At 44.2% G+C, this 23,195-nt stretch overlaps 1 protein-coding gene across 4 annotated transcripts in view; it reads right to left on the bottom strand.

Moving 5' to 3' along the window:
- Nucleotides 1–23,195, bottom strand: part of wdr17 (WD repeat domain 17) — a 162,394-nt gene that overhangs the window by 46,198 nt on the left and 93,001 nt on the right. For all 4 annotated transcript variants that reach the window (XM_068029317.1, XM_068029318.1, XM_068029320.1 and 1 more), the window contains exons 16-20: nucleotides 17,385–17,510; nucleotides 12,255–12,410; nucleotides 7,879–7,943; nucleotides 6,384–6,516; nucleotides 270–364 (exon numbers count right to left, since the gene is read on the bottom strand). In XM_068029317.1, coding sequence (XP_067885418.1) covers nucleotides 270–364; nucleotides 6,384–6,516; nucleotides 7,879–7,943; nucleotides 12,255–12,410; nucleotides 17,385–17,510 — 575 coding nt within the window. The remainder of the gene's footprint in view (nucleotides 1–269; nucleotides 365–6,383; nucleotides 6,517–7,878; nucleotides 7,944–12,254; nucleotides 12,411–17,384; nucleotides 17,511–23,195) is intronic.

Genomic DNA, 23,195 nt, shown 5'->3' with positions numbered 1-23,195 from the left:
AAAAGAGAATTGGATAAACACTTGAAGGAAAAAAAAATACAGGGTTATGGGGAAAGAGTAGGGGAGTGGAATTAATTGGATAACTCTGCCAAAAAGCCAGCACAGGCATGATGGGCTGAATGGCCTCCTTCTGTGTCATGTCATTTAATGATTCCATGACTGACAATGGCAACTTAAGGAAAATGACTTGCCTTTGCTTCCATATATTATTTACTGGATTCTGTATTAGATACTCTCTAACTGTCTGGGTGAAACAGGAAGTAGCTTACTCATTGTAATCTTCTGATTTATTATTCCCATCACCACATGCTGCTCCATTTGGTGCTGAGATCTGTGGTCCTTGAATGTTTCCTTCACGGGCTGCCTACAGATGCAATACAAAATAGGAAAAGGTATCACAGGCCAAATTTCCAATTGACAATAGGTGAGTACAGGGGTGACTGTCAGAAAACCTTTTAGATCTCCAAGATTGAGAGGAACATCTCCCTAATGCAAACCAGAAATTGTCAATTGACAATTGAGGGTCCTCAAATTTCCGTGCATTGATGATCTTCCTACTTTGCCTCGGACTTCTCCCGCAAGAGCCACTGCAAACCGCCACCTCACAGCTTCTCCATGACTTGAGTGACTGGTTCTGCCACTGATCCACTACTCACCAGAGTTACATGACTCCCTAGTTAGAGATGAACTGATGAATGTTGGAAGGGCGCGGAATGACCATGTTGGTAAACATAATATTTTCCACTTTATTTTGCATCTGGGTGTGAGCATCAAGTTATCCCAGCTCAGGTTAGATGCAGAGAAAAACAAACTACTGTAGCTCAACTACATCTTCGGAAAAGCACTCTTTTTGCCCATAAGAATCATCGATATGGTCTCTCTGAATGACTGACAAATTTGTGATGTGGACGGATGCCCATTACATCTGGGGTGAGATTAGCCAAATCTATTTCACTATAGACTTTCATCAGCAAAGCATCGTGCCTGTACCTATATATAGCCGGGAAATTATTATCCTGTAACATGGAGTGAAATAAAAACAGAAACCACTGCAGTTCAAACCATGTGATCACATGGCATTCTGACTGTGTTTTAGCATCTACCTTATAGAGGTTGGGTCTCCTATAGTTGAGTATCTTTGTTTGTGATTTTATATCAGCAGTTGTTACACCCAAGGTGCAGGCAGATAGATGGGTGACCGCTAGAAGGGGCAGGCAGTCAGTGCAGGAATCCCCTGTGGCTATCCCCCTCTCTAACAAGTATACCGTTTTGGATACTGTTGGGGGCGATGGCCTATCAGGGGAAAACAGCAGCAGCCAGAGCAGTGGCACCATGGCTGGCACTGTTGTTCAGCAGGGAGGGACAAAGCGCAGAAGAGCAATAGTTATAGGGGACTCTATAGTCAGGGGCACAGATAGGCGCTTCTGCGGACGTGAAAGAGACTCCAGGATGGTATGTTGCCTCCCTGGTGACAGGGTCAAGGATGTCTCTGAACGGACAGGGGGCATTCTGAAGGGGGAGGGTGAACAGCCAGAGGTTGTGGTACACATTGGTACCAACAACATAGGCAGGAAGAATGACAAGGTCCTGCAGGGGGAGTTTAGGGAGTTAGGTAGAAAGTTAAAAAACAGGACCTCGAGGGTCGTAATCTCGGGATTACTCCCTGTGCCACATGCCAGTGAGGCTAGAAATAGGAAGATAGTGCAGCTAAACACGTGGCTGAACAGCTGGTGTAGAAGGGAGGGTTTCAGATATCTGGACCATCTCTTCAGGGACAGATGGGACCTGTACAAGAAGGACGGGTTGCATCTAAACTGGAGGGGCACAAATATTGGGCGGCACAGTGGCGCAGTGGTTAGCACTGCAGCCTCACAGCTCCAGGGACCCGGGTTCAATTCCGGGTACTGCCTGTGTGGAGTTTGCAAGTTCTCCCTGTGTCTGCGTGGGTTTTCTCCGGGTGCTCCGGTTTCCTCCCACAAGCCAAAAGACTTGCAGGTTGATAGGTAAATTGGCCATTATAAATTGTCACGAGTAGAGGTAGGTGGTAGGGAAATATAGGGACAGTTGGTGGATGTTTGGTAGGAATATGGGATTAGTGTAGGATTAGTATAAATGGGTGGTTGATGTTCGGCACAGACTCGGTGGGCCGAAGGGCCTGTTTCAGTGCTGTATCTCTAATCTAATCCTGGCTGCGAGGTTTGCGAGCGTCACTTGGGAGGGTTTAAACTAGTGTGGCAGGGGGGTGGGAACCAGAGCAGTAGGACAGCAAGTGAAATAAATGAAGGGGAACTAGTAAATAAGGCCAGTAAGACTAAGAGGAAGAGCAGGCAGGGAGATGTTGTGGAGAACAGCGGGACTGGTGGTCTGAAGTGCATTTGTTTCAATGCAAGAAGTATAACAGGTAAGGCAGATGAACTTAGAGCTTGGATTAGTACTTGGAAATATGATGTTGTTGCTATTACAGAGACTTGGTTGAGGGAAGGACAGGATTGGCAGCTAAATGTTCCAGGATTTAGAAGCTTCAGGCGGGATAGAGGGGGATGTAAAAGTGGTGGGGGAGTTGCATTACTGGTTAAGGAGAATATCACAGCTGTACTGCGGGAGGACACCTCGGAGGGGTCATGCAGCGAGGCAATATGGGTGGAGCTCAGGAACAGGAAGGGTGCAGTCACGATGTTGTGGGTTTACTACAGGCCTCCCAACAGCTAGCGGGAGGTAGAGGAGCAGATATGTAGACAGATTTTGGAAAGATGTAAAGGTAACAGGGTTGTAGTGGTGGGTGACTTTAACTTCCCCTATATAGACTGGGACTCACTTAGTGCTAGGGGCTTAGATGGGGCAGAATTTGTAAGGAGCATCCAGGAGGGCGTCTTGAAACAATACGTAGATAGGCCAACTAGGGTTGGGGCCGTACTGGACCTGGTATTGGGGAATGAGCCCGGCCAGGTGGTCGAAGTTTCAGTGGGGGAGCATTGCGGGAACAGTGACCATAATTCCATAAGTTTTAAGGTACTTGTGGATAAGGATAAGAGTAGTCCTCGGGTGAAGGTGCTAAATTGGGGGAAGGCTAATTATAACAATATTAGGCAGGTACTGAAGAATTTAGATTGGGGGCGGCTGTTTGAGGGTAAATCAACATCTGACATGTGGGAGTCTTTCAAATGTCAGTTGATTAGCATCCAGGACCAGCATGTTCCTGTGAGGAAGAAGGATAAGTTTGGCAAGTTTCAGGAACCTTGGACAACGCGGGATATTGTGAGCCTCGTCAAAAAGAAAAAGGAAGCATTTGTAAGGGCTGGAAGGCTAGGAACAGACGAATCCCTTGAGGGATATAAAGTCAGTAGGAAAGAACTTAAGCAAGGAGTCAGGAGGGCTAAAAGGGGTTATGAGAAATCATTGGCAAACAGGATTAAGGAAAATCCCAAGGCTTTTTATACGTATATAAAGAGCAAGAGGGTAACCAGGGAAAGGGTTGGCCCACTCAAGGACAGAGAAGGGAATCTATGTGTGGAGCCAGAGGAAATGGGTGAGGTACTAAATGAGTACTTTGCATCAGTATTCACCAAGGAGAAGGACTTGGTGGATGATGAGCCAAGGGAAGGGAGTGTAGATAGTCTCAGTCATCTCATTATCAAAAAGGAGGAGGTGTTGGGTGTCTTGCAAAGCATTAAGGTAGTTAAGTCCCCAGGGCCTGATGGGATCTACCCCAGAATACTGAGGGAGGCAAGGGAAGAAATTGCTGGGGCCTTGACAAAATTCTTTGCATCCTCATTGGCTAGAGGTGAGGTCCCAGAGGACTGGAGAATAGCCAATGTTGTTCCTTTGTTTAAGAAGGGTAGCAAGGATAATCCAGGAAATTATAGGCCGGTGAGCCTTACATCAGTGGTAGGGAAATTATTAGAGAGGAGTCTTCAGGACAGGATTTACTCCCATTTGGAAACAAATGGACTTATTAGCGAGAGGCAGCATGGTTTTGTGAAGGGGAGGTCGTGTCTCACTAATTTGATTGAGTTTTTTGAGGAAGTGACAAAGATGATTGATGAAGGGAGGGCAGTGGATGTTATCTATATGGACTTCAGTAAAGCCTTTGACAAGATCCCTCATGGCAGACTGATACAAAAGGTGAAGTCACATGGGATCAGAGGTGAGCTGGCAAGATGGATACAGAACTGGCTTGGTCATAGAAGACAGAGGGTAGCAGTGGAAGGGTGCTTTTCTGAATGGAGGGATGTGACTAGTGGTGTTCCGCAGGGATCAGTGCTGGGACCTTTGCTGTTTGTAGTTCATATAAATGATTTGGAGGAAAATGTAGCTGGTCTGATTAGTAAGTTTGCGGACGACACAAAAGTTGGTGCAGTTGCGGACAGTGATGAGGACTGTCAGAGGATACAGCAGGATATAGATCGGTTGGAGACTTGGGCGGAGAAATGGCAGATGGAGTTTAATTCAGACAAATGTGAGGTAATGCATTTTGGAAGATCTAATGCAGGTGGGAAGTATACAGTAAATGGCAGAACCCTTCGGAGTATTGACAGGCAGAGAGATCTGGGCTACAGGTCCACAGGTCACTGAAAGTGGCAACACAGGTGGATAAGGTAGTCAAGAAGGCATACGGCATGCTTGCCTTCATCGGTCGGGGCATAGAGTACAAAAATAGGCAAGTCATGCTGCAGCTGTACAGAACTTTAGTTAGGCCACACTTAGAATATTGCGTGCAATTCTGGTCGCCAGAAGGACGTGGAGGCTTTGGAGAGGGTACAGAAGAGGTTTACCAGGATGTTGCCTGGTGTGGAGGGCATTAGCTATGAGGAGAAGTTGGATAAACTCAGATTGTTTTCACTGGAACGACGGAGGTGGAGGGGCGACATGATAGAGGTTTACAAAGTTATAAGCGGCATGGACAGAGTGGATAGTCAGAAGCTTTTTCCCAGGGTGGAAGAGTCAGTTACTAGGGGACATAGGTTTAAGGTGCGAGGAGCAAAGTTTAGAGGGGATGTGCGAGGCAAGTTCTTTACACAGAGGGTGGTGAGTGCCTGGAACTTGTTGCCGGGGGAGGTGTTGGAAGCAGGTACCATGGAGACGTTTAAGAGGCATCTTGACAAATATATGAATAGGAAGGGAATAGATGGATACGGACCCCGGAAGTGCAGAAGGTTTTAGTTTAGGCAAGCATCAAGATCGGCGCAGGCTTGGAGGGCCGAATGGCCTGTTCCTGTGCTGTACTGTTCTTTGTTCTTCTTTGTGAGAAGTTCCGAGAACCAGGAGGTCACTTATGAGCAGAGAAAACTGGGAAACCTAGGGCAGGGAAGAGAGCTGCCCAGTGTGAAAGCTCCCAGTTTGATTCCTGGTCTATGATTTTCGCCAGGGTAAATGTAGGATCACTATAACTCCATACCTCTGTTGGGGAAAGACAATCAAATTAACCAAGGTTTCTGCTCCTGATCTGTAAAAGGCCAATCCATCAGGGTGCCCTCCAGCAGGAAGCCATGCTCCATTTGAGCTTGGCTTGGAGAATCAGCCTTGTAGATCTTTTTGACTATCACTCTTTGCTGAGAGTGTGGGATTGGTGAATTTACCCGTATATGTGGGTGCACATCAGGTTGAAGACATACTTGAACTAAGCTATGATGCCTCTGACAATCAGATAGACTACAGACACTTGTTTATACATAAGTAATGCCAACTTATGTGACACACATCAGATATCAACACAGACCATTGCAGAGTAGAATTCCCTCTTCTCCAGCCAAGCAATGTACCTAAACCTCAACCTTAAGCTCAGAAGAACAACCCCTACTGCACCAGTTCCCACACCAGGCATCAAGTGGCCTCTCTCACTGAGACTGCCAATTAAGGGATCTATGGAACTGTATCCCAACATGAATCAGCACCTTGAAGGGCAGAAGGAAGCCAGAGAGAGGAGTCAATAAAATATCCATCATGAAGAATACCACAATGTTTAAATAATGCAAGAGATGTCAGATTCAGGTGACTCTGATAACACCATGTAAGTCTTACTCTCATGACCTTTACCGTTACCTTGCTGAGAGAACAAAAGGGTTAATTTAAGCTGTTTCAGCTATGTTAACTTGCACGTATTTTGAAAAGACAATATTCAATATGATAATGAAGAATATACAGAAACTACCCAGAATCATTTCTTCAAACTTGGTCAGATATTTTAAAAATAAGGAACTTTGACATCACAGGACTAATTCTGTAATCCCAACGAGGAGCCGCACTGATATGGACTGAGGGTCAGAGAATCAGGGTTACACGTTAGGGTTATATAATCTTAATCACTTTGAACATGGCATCACTGCTAATATGGTGAGATTAATCCTCATAAGTAATAAGACAAGCAATTAGTAATGATAAATTACCTGAGTAACTAGCAGTGCTTCATTTAGCTGGCCTCGAGAGCTGAAAAAGGTCACCAGTTTCTTCACATCCCCGGTTGCAATGCAGTATGGAATGACTTCATTATTCCCTTCCTGAATCAGCTGATCAGCTCTCCTGAGGAAATAGCAACATACTGGATATTTCCTATTACTAAATGCTTTCCCGTTATGGTTACGCTGATGGACTAATCAGATTTTAAAGGTGCATTTTTGGCTCTTTTTAATTTTGAGGTTAGATTTCCCTTTATTTTCTGGTCCTCCTGGGAAATGTGACTTCTGTGGCTACGTGGACAGGATTGACAACCTAATGAAAAGGCACAGCTAATTCTACTGTTGAAGGCCTGGCTAAAAATACCAGTTAAATTTCTGCTAACCTCCCCTGAGGAAGGTACCTATCCCCTCTTCGAAAGGGAGATCAGAAACTCAATGGGGTGGGAGTAATCAAAGCTTTGCTCTCCTCCTTGTGCCACCCAGTGTATGATCTTTCCTTCATTCTTTTCCATCTTCTAAATCTGATTAAATATTTTAGCAATTTGTAGTTGATGTAAACATTTTGATTGTGAGAGCAGGTAGCTTCAATTATTTTTCATGCTCAAGAATACTTTACTTGGCCATTCATTTAATTTGTTGTTTGTGGGATCTTGCTGTGCACAATACGGCTGCCATGTTTACCTACATAACAAAAACTTGCATTTCCAAAATAATTCCACTGTTCTAAAGTGCTTTGGAACATCCTGAGGATACAATTAGGTGTTATATATAGATGCAAATTCCTTCATTTATTTCTTACAAAAAACTTTATAAAAGGATTTTATGTGTTTTACTAATTTGGTTCCCATTATTCTCACCTTATTTGTGTTGGTTTAATGACTGGAAGAACTGTCTGGGTAGCTTAAAGACAATACTCAAAAGAATTATCAGTCAGGCAATAGTTCACAACAGGCAACAGATAAATTTTGATTACTGATTGCATGCCAACATTGCAAAAAGGTTCTGTATCTACAGATCGATAATACACTCTGTGCAGGTGGATCTGAGAATGTGTTTATCTAAATAAAAATTCCCCATATTTTCATTGTACAGTTCAACTTAAAATAGTTTCACAAGGTGAAGAACATTCATTACGCACAATGGACAATTTACTTGTTTTTAGTTCCATAAATGCAGGTTGATGATAGTAATGCTTAGATTTATATGGTGCCTTATCACATCAAAAGGTCTCATAGAACTACGATACAGGCCCATCAGTGTTTTCCACAATGAATTACTTGTGACATACAGTGACTGCTATTAGGTCAACAAATATGACATCTATTCTGTGCTGGCAGTGCCCCACAAAATGAGCTGAATAACAAATCTATTTTATTTTGAATGAGGGAGGAATGTTGGCCAGGACACAGAGAACAGACTCATGAAATAACTGGTTGTGTAATACAATGTTTAAAATCATTATATTACTCATTATAAAAGTCCTTACCTTTGCATCAGCTTTCTCCAGTATTTCATTGATACCCCAGGTGCCACTGATAGTGCTTTGTCCCACTGAAAAACCAATGAAAGTTATCTCACCCAGAGGTACTCTTTAATCCTTAAACATTTTTATAAATATCACAGCAGCCTTGGCGCACTGTCACCTTTTTCAATTTTGATTACAATGTCAGACAATGACAAGATAAAGTACTAGGTTTAGGTGTTGCCATGGTGATTCTGCACTTGTCTCTTTCAACATTTTGGTTCGTCTCCCTTCAGAAACCTTTTAAGCATAATTTTAAAATGTCATGTTATTTTTAGCTCTTTTAATCCTGCTCCTCCCAAAAAAAAACACCTTGGTCTTTTATTTGTAATGAAGGCGAATTATCTTTTACTGAAAAGAAGGAATCATTTGCCATATCTGATCAAGAATAACATGTGGAAGTTGTCATCTATTGCCATTGATTTTCCTGACTCCCTCTTCCAGCACTGAACCCCATGTTGTGTGTTTCCCGCTTAGTGACTTAGGTTAAAATGACCTCCAAACAAGTCACTATTACAGAGCACCATGAATATGGGAGAAACTGCTGTGTTAAAGAGGGTACTGTTTCCATGAAAAGCAGTTTGGCCAACCTTTTTCATTGGTTTACAAGCACACAATGACACGGGTTAGCTGGAATTCTGTCACCAATTCACTTGTATAAAATGTCACTGTGATAACACTTCTCCCTCACCATAAAAGGTGCTTGTCAAACACCTTTTCTTGGAGACAATGCTTCCTTAACCTAGAATAGTTTTCAAAGTTGAGAAAAAGTGACAACTATATACTCAAAATACAAAGAGGTCCTGAGACATTGTTATGACATAAATCATTTTTTAAACATTTTTCTTGGACGCTGACAGTCTCTGCTCCAACCACAATTTTACCACAGGGCATAAGATCATAAGAAACAGGAGCAGGTGGAGGCCATTCGGCCCCTCGAGCCTGCCCTGCCATTCAATGAGGCCATGGCTGATCTGATTGTGGCCTCAACTTCACTTTCCTGCCTGCTGCCCATAAACCTTCACTCCCTTGTAGATGAAAAATCTGTCTAACTCCGCCTTGAATATTTTCAATGATCACTGCTCTCTGGGGAAGAGAATTCCAAAGATTAACGACCCTCTGGGAGAAGAAATTTCTCCTCATCTTTGTCTTAAATGGGAGAGCCCTTATTTTGAAACGGTGCCCCCTAGTTCTAGATTCCCCCACGAGGGGAAACATCTAGTTTGATCCGGAGACCTTGCACCTTTTAAGGGAAGAGTAGACAAACACAGATGATGATACAGGGACCATGGGGAGAGAGTAAAGAGTTGACACAGCCAAGATGGGCTGAATGACCTACTTTTGTGCTGTAAATTATTATATTTCTATCTTATTTGGAAAACTTCAACAGGGAATGAGTGCCAAGATATCTCACAACAAAAGCACAACATAAGCCATGCATTATAGAGTAGTTTTGCAAGGCTTCTTGTTGGAAAGCAGTCTTGTCGGATGCAAGCGCAGGTCACAGAATTGGAGCTGATATGTTATAGCCCAGGGTTGTCCAACCTTTTTGCATGGGGGAGGCCACATTAACATTTTTCTCTTACATGGGAGGCTGGAGAGACAATTTCTGAAAGATAAAGGCATTAAAAATTTATCTTACTATTAATCAAAACAACAACAAATGTGCATTTTTGTGAAGAAGCTTTAAATGAGAAGATTAATTTATTGACTTACTTTCTCATTACTAAGTTAGACACTGATTTAGTTAGATACCTGGCAATATTTTGCTTGCATAAGTAGTCATGTTTGCCCGCACACTTGTAGCGATGCAGAGTATTCCAAATAGATGTCCATCTGTCAGGAGTGATCGTGATCACTCCTTCCCTCTCTCTCTCTGACTCTCTTTCTGACTCTCTCTCTCTCTGACCTCTCTCTGTCCTGTGTTCCCTCCCTCTTCATTGTTCCCCCTCTGTGTTGTTCTCCCCCCCGTGAGACCCTTGCTCTCCTTGTCCCCCCTTTCTCTCTTTGTCCCCTCTCTCTTTCAGCCCCTCTCACTCTCCCTGTCCCTCTCTCTCTGTCAGCCCCTTTCACTCTCTCTGTCCCCCCTCTCTAACTTCCTTCTCTTTGGCCTCTCTCTCTCTGCCCCTCTCTCTCTGTCCCTCTCTCTCTCTGTCCCTCTCTCTCTCTGTCCTTCTCTCTCTCTCTCTGTCCCTCTCCCTGTCTCTGCCTCCACTCCCTCTCCCTCCCTCAGTCATTCTGTCTCTGTCCCTCTCTCTCTGTCCCCCTCCCGCTCTCTCTCACTCTGGCTCCCTCTCTCTCTCTCTCTCTCTGACAGTTGCAGGGAGTGGGAGCGCTCAGCACAGCAGCTTTGTGTTTGGTCAGTTTTTAAAAACAATTGCACTGAGTTTCACAGCTAACAACTGCTGGGAGCGGTAACAGCAGTTTCCCATCGTCAGACAGATTCCGGGTTTTCCGGCAGCCTTTTAAAAACAAGTCGGTAAACTCCAAATGTGTCTGAAGTTGGGAAACCGCCGTTACCACTCTCATGGAGCAGCTGTCAGCTGTGAAACTGACAGTGTGATATTTTTTGAAAAGTCGGTCTGAAAGAAGAAGATAATGGGAAATTTCTCATCTCTGAAACACATCCACAGGCCGGATGGCAGCCTTGGGCGGGCTGCATACTGGCCCGCACGCCATATGTTGGACAGCCCTATCCTGAACCTACCCTCCTAAATCGCAAGGCTCAACACTGGCAGTGAAGACTCATAAAATTAACCCTTACTTCCCAGGGAGAGGGAGTTGTGTGTACCTTTAAGGCCACAAGATATAATTACACTCGGTAAGATCAATTAAAGGATAGTTCCTCTTAAACACTACCTGAGGCCAATTAGAGGATAACTGTTTCTCTTGGCTAGTTAGTTAGAATCACCTGTGGTGACTGGCACGTGGCTTTCTTCCATTATACATCCAACACATTGTGACTTTCCACAGTTGCTGTCTATATTAGTAACTCTGTAACAGGCTCCTCACTGGGTTATTTTTGTAACAAAAGGCATTTTAACATAGACCTATCATTAACCTGACTCATCATCCTCTCACAGGAGAATAGATGGGCTGCCTTTAGGCTGGCTCTTACTTTTTGACCTGTCTGGCTTGGCTGGACTTGCACCCCTGCCAGCATAGCTCTTGAGGTTCTGGGAGCACGAAACCTACCTTCTACATCAAGGTGCAATCCCAAGGGAAGACTGTGTATCAGCAGCAGCAGCAGCAAGAAATGTCTGGATATTTTTCTCCTTTTTTTTAGAAAAACAGAATACTTTCCTTGAAGATTTTCTTGCAGCTGTCACAAAAGTGTGAAGTCTGAAGAGTGACGGACAGAATCTTTTTTTATGTGTGTAGGTTTTCTCCCCTTTAGAAGATATTGCTACTCCTTTTTGTTATATCTGTGCGGTTAGATTGGTTCCTCCTAGGTGTCGGGCACTCTTTATTAACTTACCCAAGTGGCTATTCTTTATGCGTAAGCTGAGATAGTGCATGTGGCATTGCTATTTGATTGTGATAGGCAGCGTGGCCACACCCAATTCCATGCTCACCCTATATCTACACATTCTTGCTGACTTTTCCTCCCCCAGCTCAGGGCAAGTTAAGCATCTCTCATGCAATCAGCTGTTGATTGAAACTGAGGCCTGTTGGTATATGGATCAGCTGTTGGCTGGCTTGCCAAATGGGCTACCCAGGGGCCGTTTGTTAAAACATTTTTGAATGAATCAGAACTCATCGAGGTCAGCAAGAGTTGCTCTGAAATGGAGAGGTTTTCGAACTCACAGCTACTACCAACATGAAACACAGTCAGGGTCATTGTATTATGTTAGATGCTGGGAAAACTCCCAATACATTGATAGAAGATTGCTTCATTCCCAGTAGAGTGATCCGACTACACTAAACATGGCACCGACATTTAGTTACTTTAATTGCATTGAGGTCATTCTATTAGTGTCAATTTGTGCCACATGACAGGTACTTTGATCCACTGGGACCAGAATTGACTTGGCCCACATCAATTATTCTTAAACCCAGCTACCAGATAAAACACACATTTATCCTATATCTATCGGACGAATTTAAACTCAAATCCCACAGCTAAGGAGACTGTGGGGTCGAAGTTACAGAGATTTCCTAATCTGCGAAGCTTCAGCAAAAATAGGCATTTTTGCCACTTCTCTTGAGTTTCCACCAATCTTTGTCCCAAGTTACAGTGGAAGATTGAGTGAAGCCATATGGAAATTTGAGGGGTGTGTGCATGTTTAACCAGCTGTGCCACTCAATTCCCAACTATTTGCCGCAATGAAATATTTTACCTCCCCAAGCTCCACCATTAGCTCACAGTATCTCTGGATCTGACCTAGCCGCAGATGAATCTCAGCTGCCTCCTTCAGTCGTTCCTCCTTGCTTGGCGCACCAATTCCGCCTCCAAACTTGGACATCTTCACAGTTGTTAATTCTTGAGCTTTAGACTGACCAAAACAAATTCAGCTTTAAACAATTCACATGTGACAGTCAAAATTAATCTACAAGCAAGGTTAAGAATGGATTTAAATGTAAGAAACAGTGATGGTTTTATTTGAAATTTTATCTTAAATATTTTAAAGGCTACTACATTTTTTGTGCGTCTCTTAATCGATTCAAAATTATGGGCTGCATTTTAAGACTCCGCCGCCAAAATAGGTGGTGGGCGTAAAAAAAATGTGGTCTGCCTGCGTGGGGACCACGTCACTGAGCCGCCATGATTTCAAACGTAGCGGCTCATTAGCATAGCCATGGTACCCGCCACCCCTGATCACGTGGAGGGGGTGGGTGGGCCATCACCAGTGTGCAGGCACCAGTACAATTTTTAAAGGGCCGATAACCTTAAAGCTTAAAAAATAAATGGATAAGTCTTCCATGCATTCTCTCACCCCCACCCCACCCCCCCAAATGGCATATCGTAACATTCCTGCCCTTTTCCCCTCAGAAAACCTATATTGAAAATTTGACTTCCCCCCCCACCCCCACCCCCAAAGTTTGGCACCTTTGTCCTTTACCCCTTCCCATCACACCCCCGACCAATCCGAGACGTTCTAACCCTGCTCGCCCCCTCCCACACAGAGAAAGAAAACCTCCTCCTCACTTCCCACAGGTGTCGCGCATGTTTCCCCGAACGGGGATTCGAAGGCGCGGCATTGTCGGCCGCCAGAATAAAGATTGCAACGTGCTGGAAGAATCGCTGCAGCCTGCATGTTAAGTAGGCATTAACATATTTTAATGCGGGTCCCGTCGCTAATCAACGGGATGGCTGCCACGAGGCCTTGCCTTCGCTGAGGTCAGTACGGGGCCTGCCGCTGCTGGGAACGGTGGCGGAGGGGCTTTAAAATTCAGCCCAATGTGTTTGTTTTGTACATTTAGCTCATTATTTCTTCCTACCATTGCCATTTCTTCACAAACTCCCTTTGGGTAAGACACCAGTTGTGATCTGTGTTGTAGGCCACCCCCCTCAGGTCCCTGAGCACCCTCAGGCCTATATTTTGGCAGGACTGTAGAAGATGTTTGTTCAAGGATGGGGGTTGCTTCACAAGATTCTGTGTCTGCTCTGTGGCTCAGCTAAGAATTGATGCACTTCAAATAAGAAAAGTAAGGGAAACAATTTCGAGTGGCAGATAGACCTACACCTCAAACAGTAGGGTATGCACCTGCCCCATGATTTGAAAATTAGGTTCAGTTACCAAGCATACTTCAGGTAGAAGTCAGTGTTGGTGATAACACAAAAAAACTTGCAATTATATAGAGCCTTTCACAACCACAGGATGACTCAAAGCACTTTACAGTCAATGAAGCACTTCTGAAGTGTAGTCACTGTTGCAAGGTAGGAAATGTGGCAGTCAATTTGTGCATAGCAAGCTCCCGGAAACAGCAATGTGATAATGACCAGATAACCAGTTTTTGTGATTTCGATTGAGGGATAAATATTGGCCAGGACACTGGGAGTTACTCTCCTGCTCTTCTTCAAAACAGTGCCATGGGATTTTTTACGTGCCCCTGAGAAGGCAGGCAGGGCCTCTGTTTAGCATCTCATCCAAAAGATGGCATCTCCAACAGCACAGGCTCACTCATTGAGTATGTTCAAGGCAGAGATTGATAGATATTAAAGGCATCAAGGGATTTTTTTTTAATATTCATTGGATGTGGGCATCACTAGCTAGGTCAGCATTTATTGCCCATCCCTATTTGTCCTTGAACTGAGAGGCCATTTCAGAGGGCCTTTTTAAGAGTCAACCACATTGCTGGGGTTCTGGAGTCACATATAGGCCAGACTAGGTAAGGATGGCATCAGTGAACCTGATGGGTTTTCACAACAATCAGCAATGGATTCATGGCTGCCATTAGATTAGCTTTTTAATTCCAGATTTATTAATTAAATTCAAATTTCACCATCTGCAGTGGTGGGATTTGAACCCATGTCCCCAGAACATTAGCCTCAGCCTCTGGTTTTTAGTCCACTACAGCACCACCTCCCCCCTTTATATGGGGGATAGTGTGGGAAAATGGCATTGAGATAGAAGAATATCCATGATCTAGTTGAATGATGGAGCAGGCTCAAGGGGCCGAATGGCCTACCCCTGCTCCTACTTCCTATGTTCCTATGCAGCGCTCCCTCAGTACTGCATGGGAGTGTCAGCCGAGATTATATGCTCAACTCTCTGGAGTGGGAATTAAGTGATGATTCCATGTTCTCTTTTAATGGAAGTGTTAACCTATTTAAAAATAAATGAGTCAACCCATACTTTAAGAAACTGGACACAGAAATGTCATGTGAATATATAATGCCTTTGTATACTAACAACATGTGCAGGCTATTTCCCCTGGCTGGAGTTTCTCGAACTAAGGGTCACAGTCTCAAATGAAGGGGTCAGCCATTTGGGATTGGGATGAAGAGAAATGGCTTCACTCAGAGAGTTGTGAATTATTGGAATTCTCTACCCTAGAGAGCTGTGGATGATCAGTCGATGAGTATATTCAAGGTTAAGATTGATAGACTTTTGGGACTAAAGGGAATCAAGGGATATGGGGATCCAGTGGCAAAGTGGAGTTGAGGTAGAAGATCAGTCATGATCTTATTGAATGGCGGAGCAGGCTCGAGGACCCGTATGGTCTACTCCTGTTCCTATTTCTTATGTTCTGAAGTTATTTTTAGGTCTATGTCTTTCAGCCAGAAGAGATTTAGTAGGTTTATCCGTGGTAAACACTGATTAAAAGATACACGTCAACATTTGAGAGCCATGTTATACAAAACTCCTGTGTTACCTCTTTCTTAATTTTCATTACATTTGATTGACCATTATATTTAAATCCTGTCATCACTGTAGAAATGCATATGCTGTAAGTTTTGCTTTCCCTATTTCTTAAGCACTGCTTTGTCTCTCATCAGCCAAGACACTGGGCAAGCAACTCTGCTCTCTGCCAATGCTGCTTGCAGACCAGTTTTCCTCATGGAATTCCAGGAGGTCGTCACTTCACACAGATAGAGTTCAGAATAGCAAGTGCATGGCTACTCGGAGGTTATGAAGAGCCAGGCATTGCAGAATCCTCTGGGAGTGTGGCACTTTCAAACGAATATTCAGCATTGAATACTGAAGGAGTGGAGTCCTGAGCCTGGCAAAGGACAGCACAGGGCGCATACAATGAAGTGTAGGAACGCTGTAATAATTTGAGATTCAATAATCAGGGGGACAGACACAGGCAGCTCTGCTACCATTGAAGTGAGACCCATATAGTATGTTGCTTCCCTGGTGCCAGGGTAAGGGACATCACTGAGATCGGGCAGAACCTTCTGCAGGGCCAATGTGAAGAGCCTGAAGTCATGGCCCATGTCTGGGCCAACAGCATAGGGAGGAAGAGGATTGAGGTCTGGCAGTCACAGTTTAAGAAGATAGGGAGAAAGTTACAAAGCAGGACTTCAAAGGTAGTAATCTCTGGATTATTCCCTGTGCTAGTGAGAGTAGAAAGAGGCAGATAAGGCAAGAATGGCTCCAATGATGAGGGATTAAAGTTACATGGATAGACTGGAGAAGCTGTGGTTGTTCTCTTTAGTACAGAGAAGGCTAAGATAAGATTTAATAGAGGTGTTTTAAATTATGAAGGGTTTAGACAGAGTCAATAAAAAGAAACTGTTTTTAATGGCTGAAGGGCCGATAATGTGAGGGCACAGATTTAAGGTCACTGGCATAAGGCCCACAGGCGACATGGAGAAAAAATTGCAGGGACATGGGGAAAGAATGAGGAAGTGGGGCCAGCTGGGCTGCACTTCAAAAGAGCCGGCGCATCTCGATGGGCTGAATGGCCTCCTTCTGTGCTGAACTTTTCTAAGATTCTATGAAGTACCTGAGCTCTACTTGATATTGTATCCGCTTGCGATTGTAAACTTGTCTAAAAAAAAAATGTGCATAAACTCCCACATTCTGCCACCACTGTGCATTTCATTATGGATCCTTACTATATATATTCTATATGTCCTATATATTTGTTTTTCTTTTCCTTACTATGTATGACTGCAGTTCAGATTTAAGGGTATAGTAGTGTAGTGGGTGCATTACTGGATTAATAACTGAAAAACCTGGATTAATAAGCCAGAGGACATGGGATCAAATCCCACCATAGCAATTTGAGAATTTTAAGTCAATCTAAGTAGTACTGAAGCTAAACAAAATCCATGAAGCTATCAGATTTTTTCTATAGATGAGAAAACCTTTAGCCCTTATCCTGTCTGGCTTATAGCTGACTCCAGTTGCACACCAAAACTGTTGAGTCTGAAGTGACCTCTGAAGTGACCGAGCAAACCACTCAATTGTATCAAACACTATATGGACTGCAGCAGTTCAAGAAGGTGAGCCACCAAAACCTTCTTCAGTGCAACTAGGGATGATCAGTAAATGCCGTCCTTGCCAGCGACGACCACATCCTGAGAATGAGTTCAAAAAACATACTTCAGAACTGAATATTATGTTGCTGTAAACTGTAAATGAAGCAGCAACTGCTCTGGCTAATTTTTCAGGAAGTGCACAGAAGCTGCTAAAATATCAGTTATAGAGCTGGGATGACCGGGCACTGATGTCAGGACTTGGAAGGACTAAAATAGAAGCAGCCAAATGTCTTCTCTTGTGAATCAATTTGGTGTCTTGAAAACACTTTGTGGTATTAGGAACCGCTAAGTTCATATTAAAAATAGCGCACAAAGGAATTCAATATTTTAGCCTGTTCATTACTTTTAATTGTGCAGTATAACATCAAACCATATAGATCACTCGTGGCCTTTCTGATATTTGAATCACAGTACATTATCCTTTCATTATTTGATTAGTCTTACATTGGTCAAATATTTTCCTTTGTGAGCCAATCTTTGAGATAGCAGATGTAATTTAAAACTGTATGATAAACCCTCTGCAAACATTACTTACAGTTTTGAACCTGACCAGATGTTTCATGTGCATTATTCCTTTGCAGTAGTTTTGTGGAAGCAGACTGTCATCCTGGTCTTTTAACACAGCCACCAAGTCCCAGAGATTCTTACTGCCTCCTGGGGACTAAAAGGAACACAGGCAAGCAGTCAGGAACATGGGAACAGGAGGAGACCATTTAACCTCTTGCGGTTGTTCCGCCATTCAATAAGATCATGGCTGATGTGCAACTGAACTCCAACCACCTGGCTTTGCCTCATATCCCTTAATGCCTTTGATTAACAAGAATCTATCAATCTCAGGTTTAAAATGAACAACTGATCTAGTCTCAATTGCCATTTGCGGAAGAGAGTTCTAAATTTCTACCGCCCTTTGTGGGTAGAAGTGTTTCCTCATTTCACTCCTGAAAGTCCTGGCTCTAATGTTTAAATCACTAGACTACCCAACCAGTGGAAATAGTTTCTCTATCTTTTCCCCTTTATATCTTGATCAAATATTTGATCAAATCACCGCTTAACCTTGTAAATTCGAGGGAATTACAACCCTGGTTTGTGTAATCTCTCCTCATATTTTAACCCTTGGAGTCCAGGTATCATTTTCGTAAACCTACGCTGCATTCCCTCCAAGGCTAATATATCCTTTCTTGTGTGCAGTATTTCCCTACCTGTCACATGTGGATCAAAGCACGGAAGCTCTCGATGATAATTTACAAGCAATGAAGGCCAAATATCCAAATGTCAAAGAAACCACCGAACAGACCACTACTACAATTCTCCACAAACTACAACTACATGGCTGTAATTTTATGTCTCTTGACTCATCTCGTCTTAAATGCAAACTCAGATTTTGGAGAATAAAGCTGATAATAAAATAGCAGCAGCCAAATGTTTGCATATTTCCTAAATACCAACAAAAAACTGCAGACATATTTTTACTGTAGAAAATATCTGTCACATATCCTCTAGCCAGTGAGAATTACACTCAGAAGACAGCGTAAACTGAACCATTGTCAACCCACTGCTGGAAAACAGAATTTACTCATGCTGTCTTAGTTTGCACCAGTGAATTGTTTATTCAAATACAGTGATGAGATATTAATGTGTGGTACGAGTCGATAAGAACAACAATACAAAGGCACAATACTGCAGATGCTGGAAATCTGCAATATAAAGAGAAAATGGTGGAAACACTCAGCAGGTCAACAGCATCAGTAGAGAGAGAGAAACAGGACCCGAACTGCAGAAAATTTCCAGCATTCTCTGTTTATATTTAAGCAACAACAACAACTTACATTTATATAACACTTTTAGCATAGTAGAACATAACAAAGTGCTTCACAGGAATACTATCAGACAAAATTTGACACCAGGTGGTATTGAGCTGTATTTTATTTAGGCAACAGGGGTCTTGGCCACCAGCTAAAGAGCAGGTGAGATCCCTGTGTCGCCTCTTTTCGGATGGCCCACTGCATCACATGCCAATCCCTTAAGTGGACAGTGGCTGGCCTTCCCTGGCATTAAGGAACCCGGCAATGGAAGCCCCGCCTGCTGACAACTGTCGGCCAATCAGAGGCTGGCAGCTCTTTTACTGAGCAGAGGCGGTGGCTGCTGCCGGTAGATCACCTACCCGAGGCCTAGGATCGTCAAGGAGCTCAGGCCACGAATGAATCATGGTGGGAGGGGTTTTGCGGGGTGGGGGCTCATGGGGGAGGGGGTGTAGGGGTGTCAGTAGCAAGGGCAGTGGGGTGGCTTTCAGCTCCCACCTCCCCGCTGCGGCCGCACCCCCCCCCCCCACCCGCCCCGTGATGCCAGGTGCCTCAATCAGGCACTAAGTGCCTTTGAATGAGGGAGACCCCCTTCCCCGCTGGCAGCCGGCAGGCAACCCGCATGGGTTCACATGTCATGCTCCCCGTGTGGCGAGAGGCCTGCCCACTGCTGGGAGAATACTGGCGGTGAGGGCAGAGACCTTTATATGGTAATTAATTGCCTATGTAAGGGGCTCAATTGGTAACTGGGCAGGAAGGCTGTCCACGGGTCTTCCTGCCACAGACTTAATTGGGATGAAGGTGGGAAGGTGGCGGGGTCCTCACCTGCCACCACCCTGCCCAATTTCATGCTCTCCCCGAATGCAAACTTGCCACGGTGGGGTGCATAAAATCCAGCCGATTATAATAGATCACCAAAAGGTTGGTCAAACAGCCAGATTTTAAGGAGAATCTTAAGGGAGGAGAGAGAGGTAGAGGGGCGAAGATGTTTAGAGAGGGAATTTCAGAGTTTAGGATCCAGGCAACTGAAGATATGGCTGCCAGTGGTGGGGCAAAGGAAATCGGGGATCTCAAGAGGTCGGAATTGGAAGAATGCCAAGTTCTCAGTGAGGTGCTCGGAGGTTATCGAGATACAGAGGGGTGAGGCCACAGAAGGATTTGAAAAGAAGGATGAGAATTGTAAATTCAAGGCATTGATGGAGCCAATGTAAGTTAGAGTTGATAGGTGAACAAGACTTGGGCCGGTAATTTTATGTCGTGGTGCCCACCGGCTGAAAAGTTGGGGGTGAGCCCGCCGCCGCCAGGCCTGGAAGACACGCAGCAATTTTGCATGGCCCAGGCCCTTAATTGGCCTCGCTTGGGACTTCCGCCCCTCTGAGGCAGTAATTCCCACCTCCAAGAGCTGCCAGCAAATCAGAGGGCTGGCAGCTCCTCAGTCCCAGCAGCGCCGCCAGAAGTGGTGGCCACTGCTGGGACTGCACCCAGCCAGAAGAGGACCATGGATTCCGACACCGAAAGGTGAGGGGGGTTTCGAGCCTCCCTGGGGAAAATGGGCTGGTCCCTGGCAAGGAGGTTGGGGGTTGATCAAGAGGGCCGGGGGGGGAGTTGCTCCACGAGGGTCAGCTTGTGCCACTGGGGGGCCCACTGTGGGGCCACCGCCCCCACTGCTTGAAAAATTGCAGCAGAGGAGGGTAGGCAACAGGAATGACATCACCCCTCCCCCTCACCCCCCACCACCTCCCACTCAATTTTACACCCTGCTCCCGCCTCCAGCCCGCTCCTGGGAAGGGGCTTAAAATTCCAGCCATGGTGTGAGTTATGAAGCGGGCTGCAGAACTTTGGATGAGCTGACGTTTACCAAGGGTGGAAGGCTGGCTAAAACAGCATAGGAATAGGTGGCTCTGAAGGTAACAATAGTATTTATGTACCTTAAACAAAATAAAAGTCTTTATTTATGTTAATACAACTGCACAAGTAATGCTTTTTGATTAGAGACACGGTTGGTGTTCTGCCCTTAGCAAAGCACGTCTTTTCAGTCAAATAAACTACAATTTTTGCACCTGACCTGCACTTTGTCCCTTTCCTTGGTTCCTTCAGCACTGAAGCAAGTGAGTAGAACCAGTGAAACAATTATATTTAAATAGCCTTGAAATTACGCTTAACACATCCGTTTGGATTGTCTCACTATATTAGTTCAGCAGAAGTGTTAAGCTGTTTAAAATAAATAGGTTGTCACCTCTACTAAAGCAGTGGAGAGAGGAATGTAATATTGTAGGTAATATTTCAAATGTAGGCTCAGCATCAACTTTGTGAAATACTTTGGCAGTAAACTAGGTTGGCAGCGAGTCTGTAAATGTAGCAGAAAGGCAAAGCCAGGATGGACTTCCCTCCAACAACAACAACTTATATTTATATAGCGCCTTTAACACAGTAAAATGACCCAAGGTGCTTCACAGGAGTTTTATAAACTAAGATATGACACTGAGCCACATAAGGTGATATTAGCACAGATGACTAAAAGCTTGTTCAAAGGGGTAGGTTTTTAGGCGCATCTTAAAGGAGGAAAGAGAGGTGGAAAGGCAGAGAGTTTTAGCAAGGAAATTCCAGAGCTTAGGGCCCAGGCAGCTAAAGGCATGGCCAACAGCATACAAACGTATGAATTAGGAGCAGGAGTAGGCCACTCGGCCCCTCAAGCCTGCTCCACCATTCAATAAGATCATGGATGATCTGATTGTAACCTCAATTCAACCTCCCCCGATAACCTTTCACCCCCTTGCTTATCAAGAATCTATCTACCTCTGCCTTAAAAATATTTAAAGACTCTGCTTCCACTGCCCTTTGAGTAGGAGAGTTCAAAAGACTCACGACCCTCTGAGAGAGAAAAATTCTCCTCATCTCTGTATTTTTAAACAGTGATGCCTGGTTCTAGATTCTCCCACAAGAGAAAACATCCTTTCCACATCCAACCTGTCAAGACCTGTCAGAATCTTAAATAAAAGCAAAATACTGCAGGTGCTGGAAATCGGAAATAAAAGCAAGAAATGCTGGAAATACTCAGCAGGTCTAGCAGCAGCTGTGGAGAGAGAAGCAGAGTTAACATTTCAGGTCAGTGACCCTTCTGCAGAACTGGAGTTAACTCTGCTTCTCTCTCCACAGATGCTGCCAGACCTGCTGAGTACTTCCAGCATTTCTTGTTTTTATTCCCTCAGAATCCTATATGTTTCAATCAAGTTGCCTCTTACCTTTTAAACTCCAGCAGGTACAAACCTAGCCTTTCCAACCTTTCCTCATAAGACAACCCGTCCATTCTAGGTATTAGTCCAGTAAACCTTCTCTGAAATGCTTCCAACGCATTTAAATCCTTCCTTAAATAAGGAGACCAGTACTGTACACAGTACTCCAGATGTGGTCTCACCAATGCCCTGAAGAACTGAAGAATATTTTTTTAAAATTTATTTAGAGATACAGCACTGAAACAGGCCCTTCGGCCCACCGAGTCTGTGCCGACCAACAACCACCCATTTATACGAACCATACAGTAATCCCATATTCCCTATCACCTCCCTACACTAGGGGCAATTTACACGGTCAATTTATCTATCACCTGCAAGTCTTTGGATGTGGGAGGAAACCGGAGCACCCGGCGAAAACCCACGCAGACACAGGGAGAACTTGCAAACTCCGCACAGGCAGTACCCAGAATCGAACCCGGGTCCCTGGAGCTGTGAGGCTGCGGTGCTAACCACTGCGCCACTGTGCTGCCCAATACCCTCCCTCATTTTGTATTCAATTCTCCTCGCAATAAATTATAACATTCTATTAGCTTTCCTAATTACGTGCTGTATCTGCAAAATAACCTTTTGTGATTCATGCACTAGGGCACCCAGATCCCTCTACATCTCAGAGCTCTGCAATCTCTCACCATTTAGATAATATGCTTCTTTTTTATTCTTCCTGCCAAAATGGACAATTTCACATTTTCCCACATTATACTCCATTTGCCAGATCTTTGCCCACTCACCTAACCTGTCTATATTCCTTTGTAGCCTTCGTATGTCCTCTTCACAACTTACTTTCCTACCAATCTTTGTGTCATCAGCAATTTAGTAACCATACCTTCGGTCTCTTCAGCCAAGTCATTTATATAAATTGTAAAAAGTTGAGGCCTCAGCACTGATCCCTATGGCACACCACTTGTTACATCTTGCCAACCAGAAAATGACCCATTTATGCCTACTCTCTGTTTCCTGTTAGCTAGCCAATCTTCTATCCATGCCAATATGTTACCCCCTACACCATGAGCTTTTATTTTCTGCAATAACCTTTGATGTGGCACCTTATCAAATGCCTTCTGGAAATCTAAGTACAGTACATCCACCTGTTCCCCTTTATCCATAGCATATGTTACTTCTTCAAAGAACTCCAATAAATTGTGTCATGCAGGCCCTCACCTGCCAAGAATGACGCACATTAATTTCACCACATGGACATTAAATTTCAAATTGTTAGGAAGAAGAGAAGGCCTGTTACAAGGGGTTGCCAGGTCC

The sequence above is a fragment of the Heterodontus francisci genome, chromosome 4 (assembly GCF_036365525.1).
Source record: "Heterodontus francisci isolate sHetFra1 chromosome 4, sHetFra1.hap1, whole genome shotgun sequence".
Lineage (NCBI taxonomy): Eukaryota > Metazoa > Chordata > Chondrichthyes > Heterodontiformes > Heterodontidae > Heterodontus > Heterodontus francisci.
The sequence above is the reverse complement of the archived record's forward strand: the minus strand, read 5'-3'. Positions and strand labels throughout refer to the sequence as shown.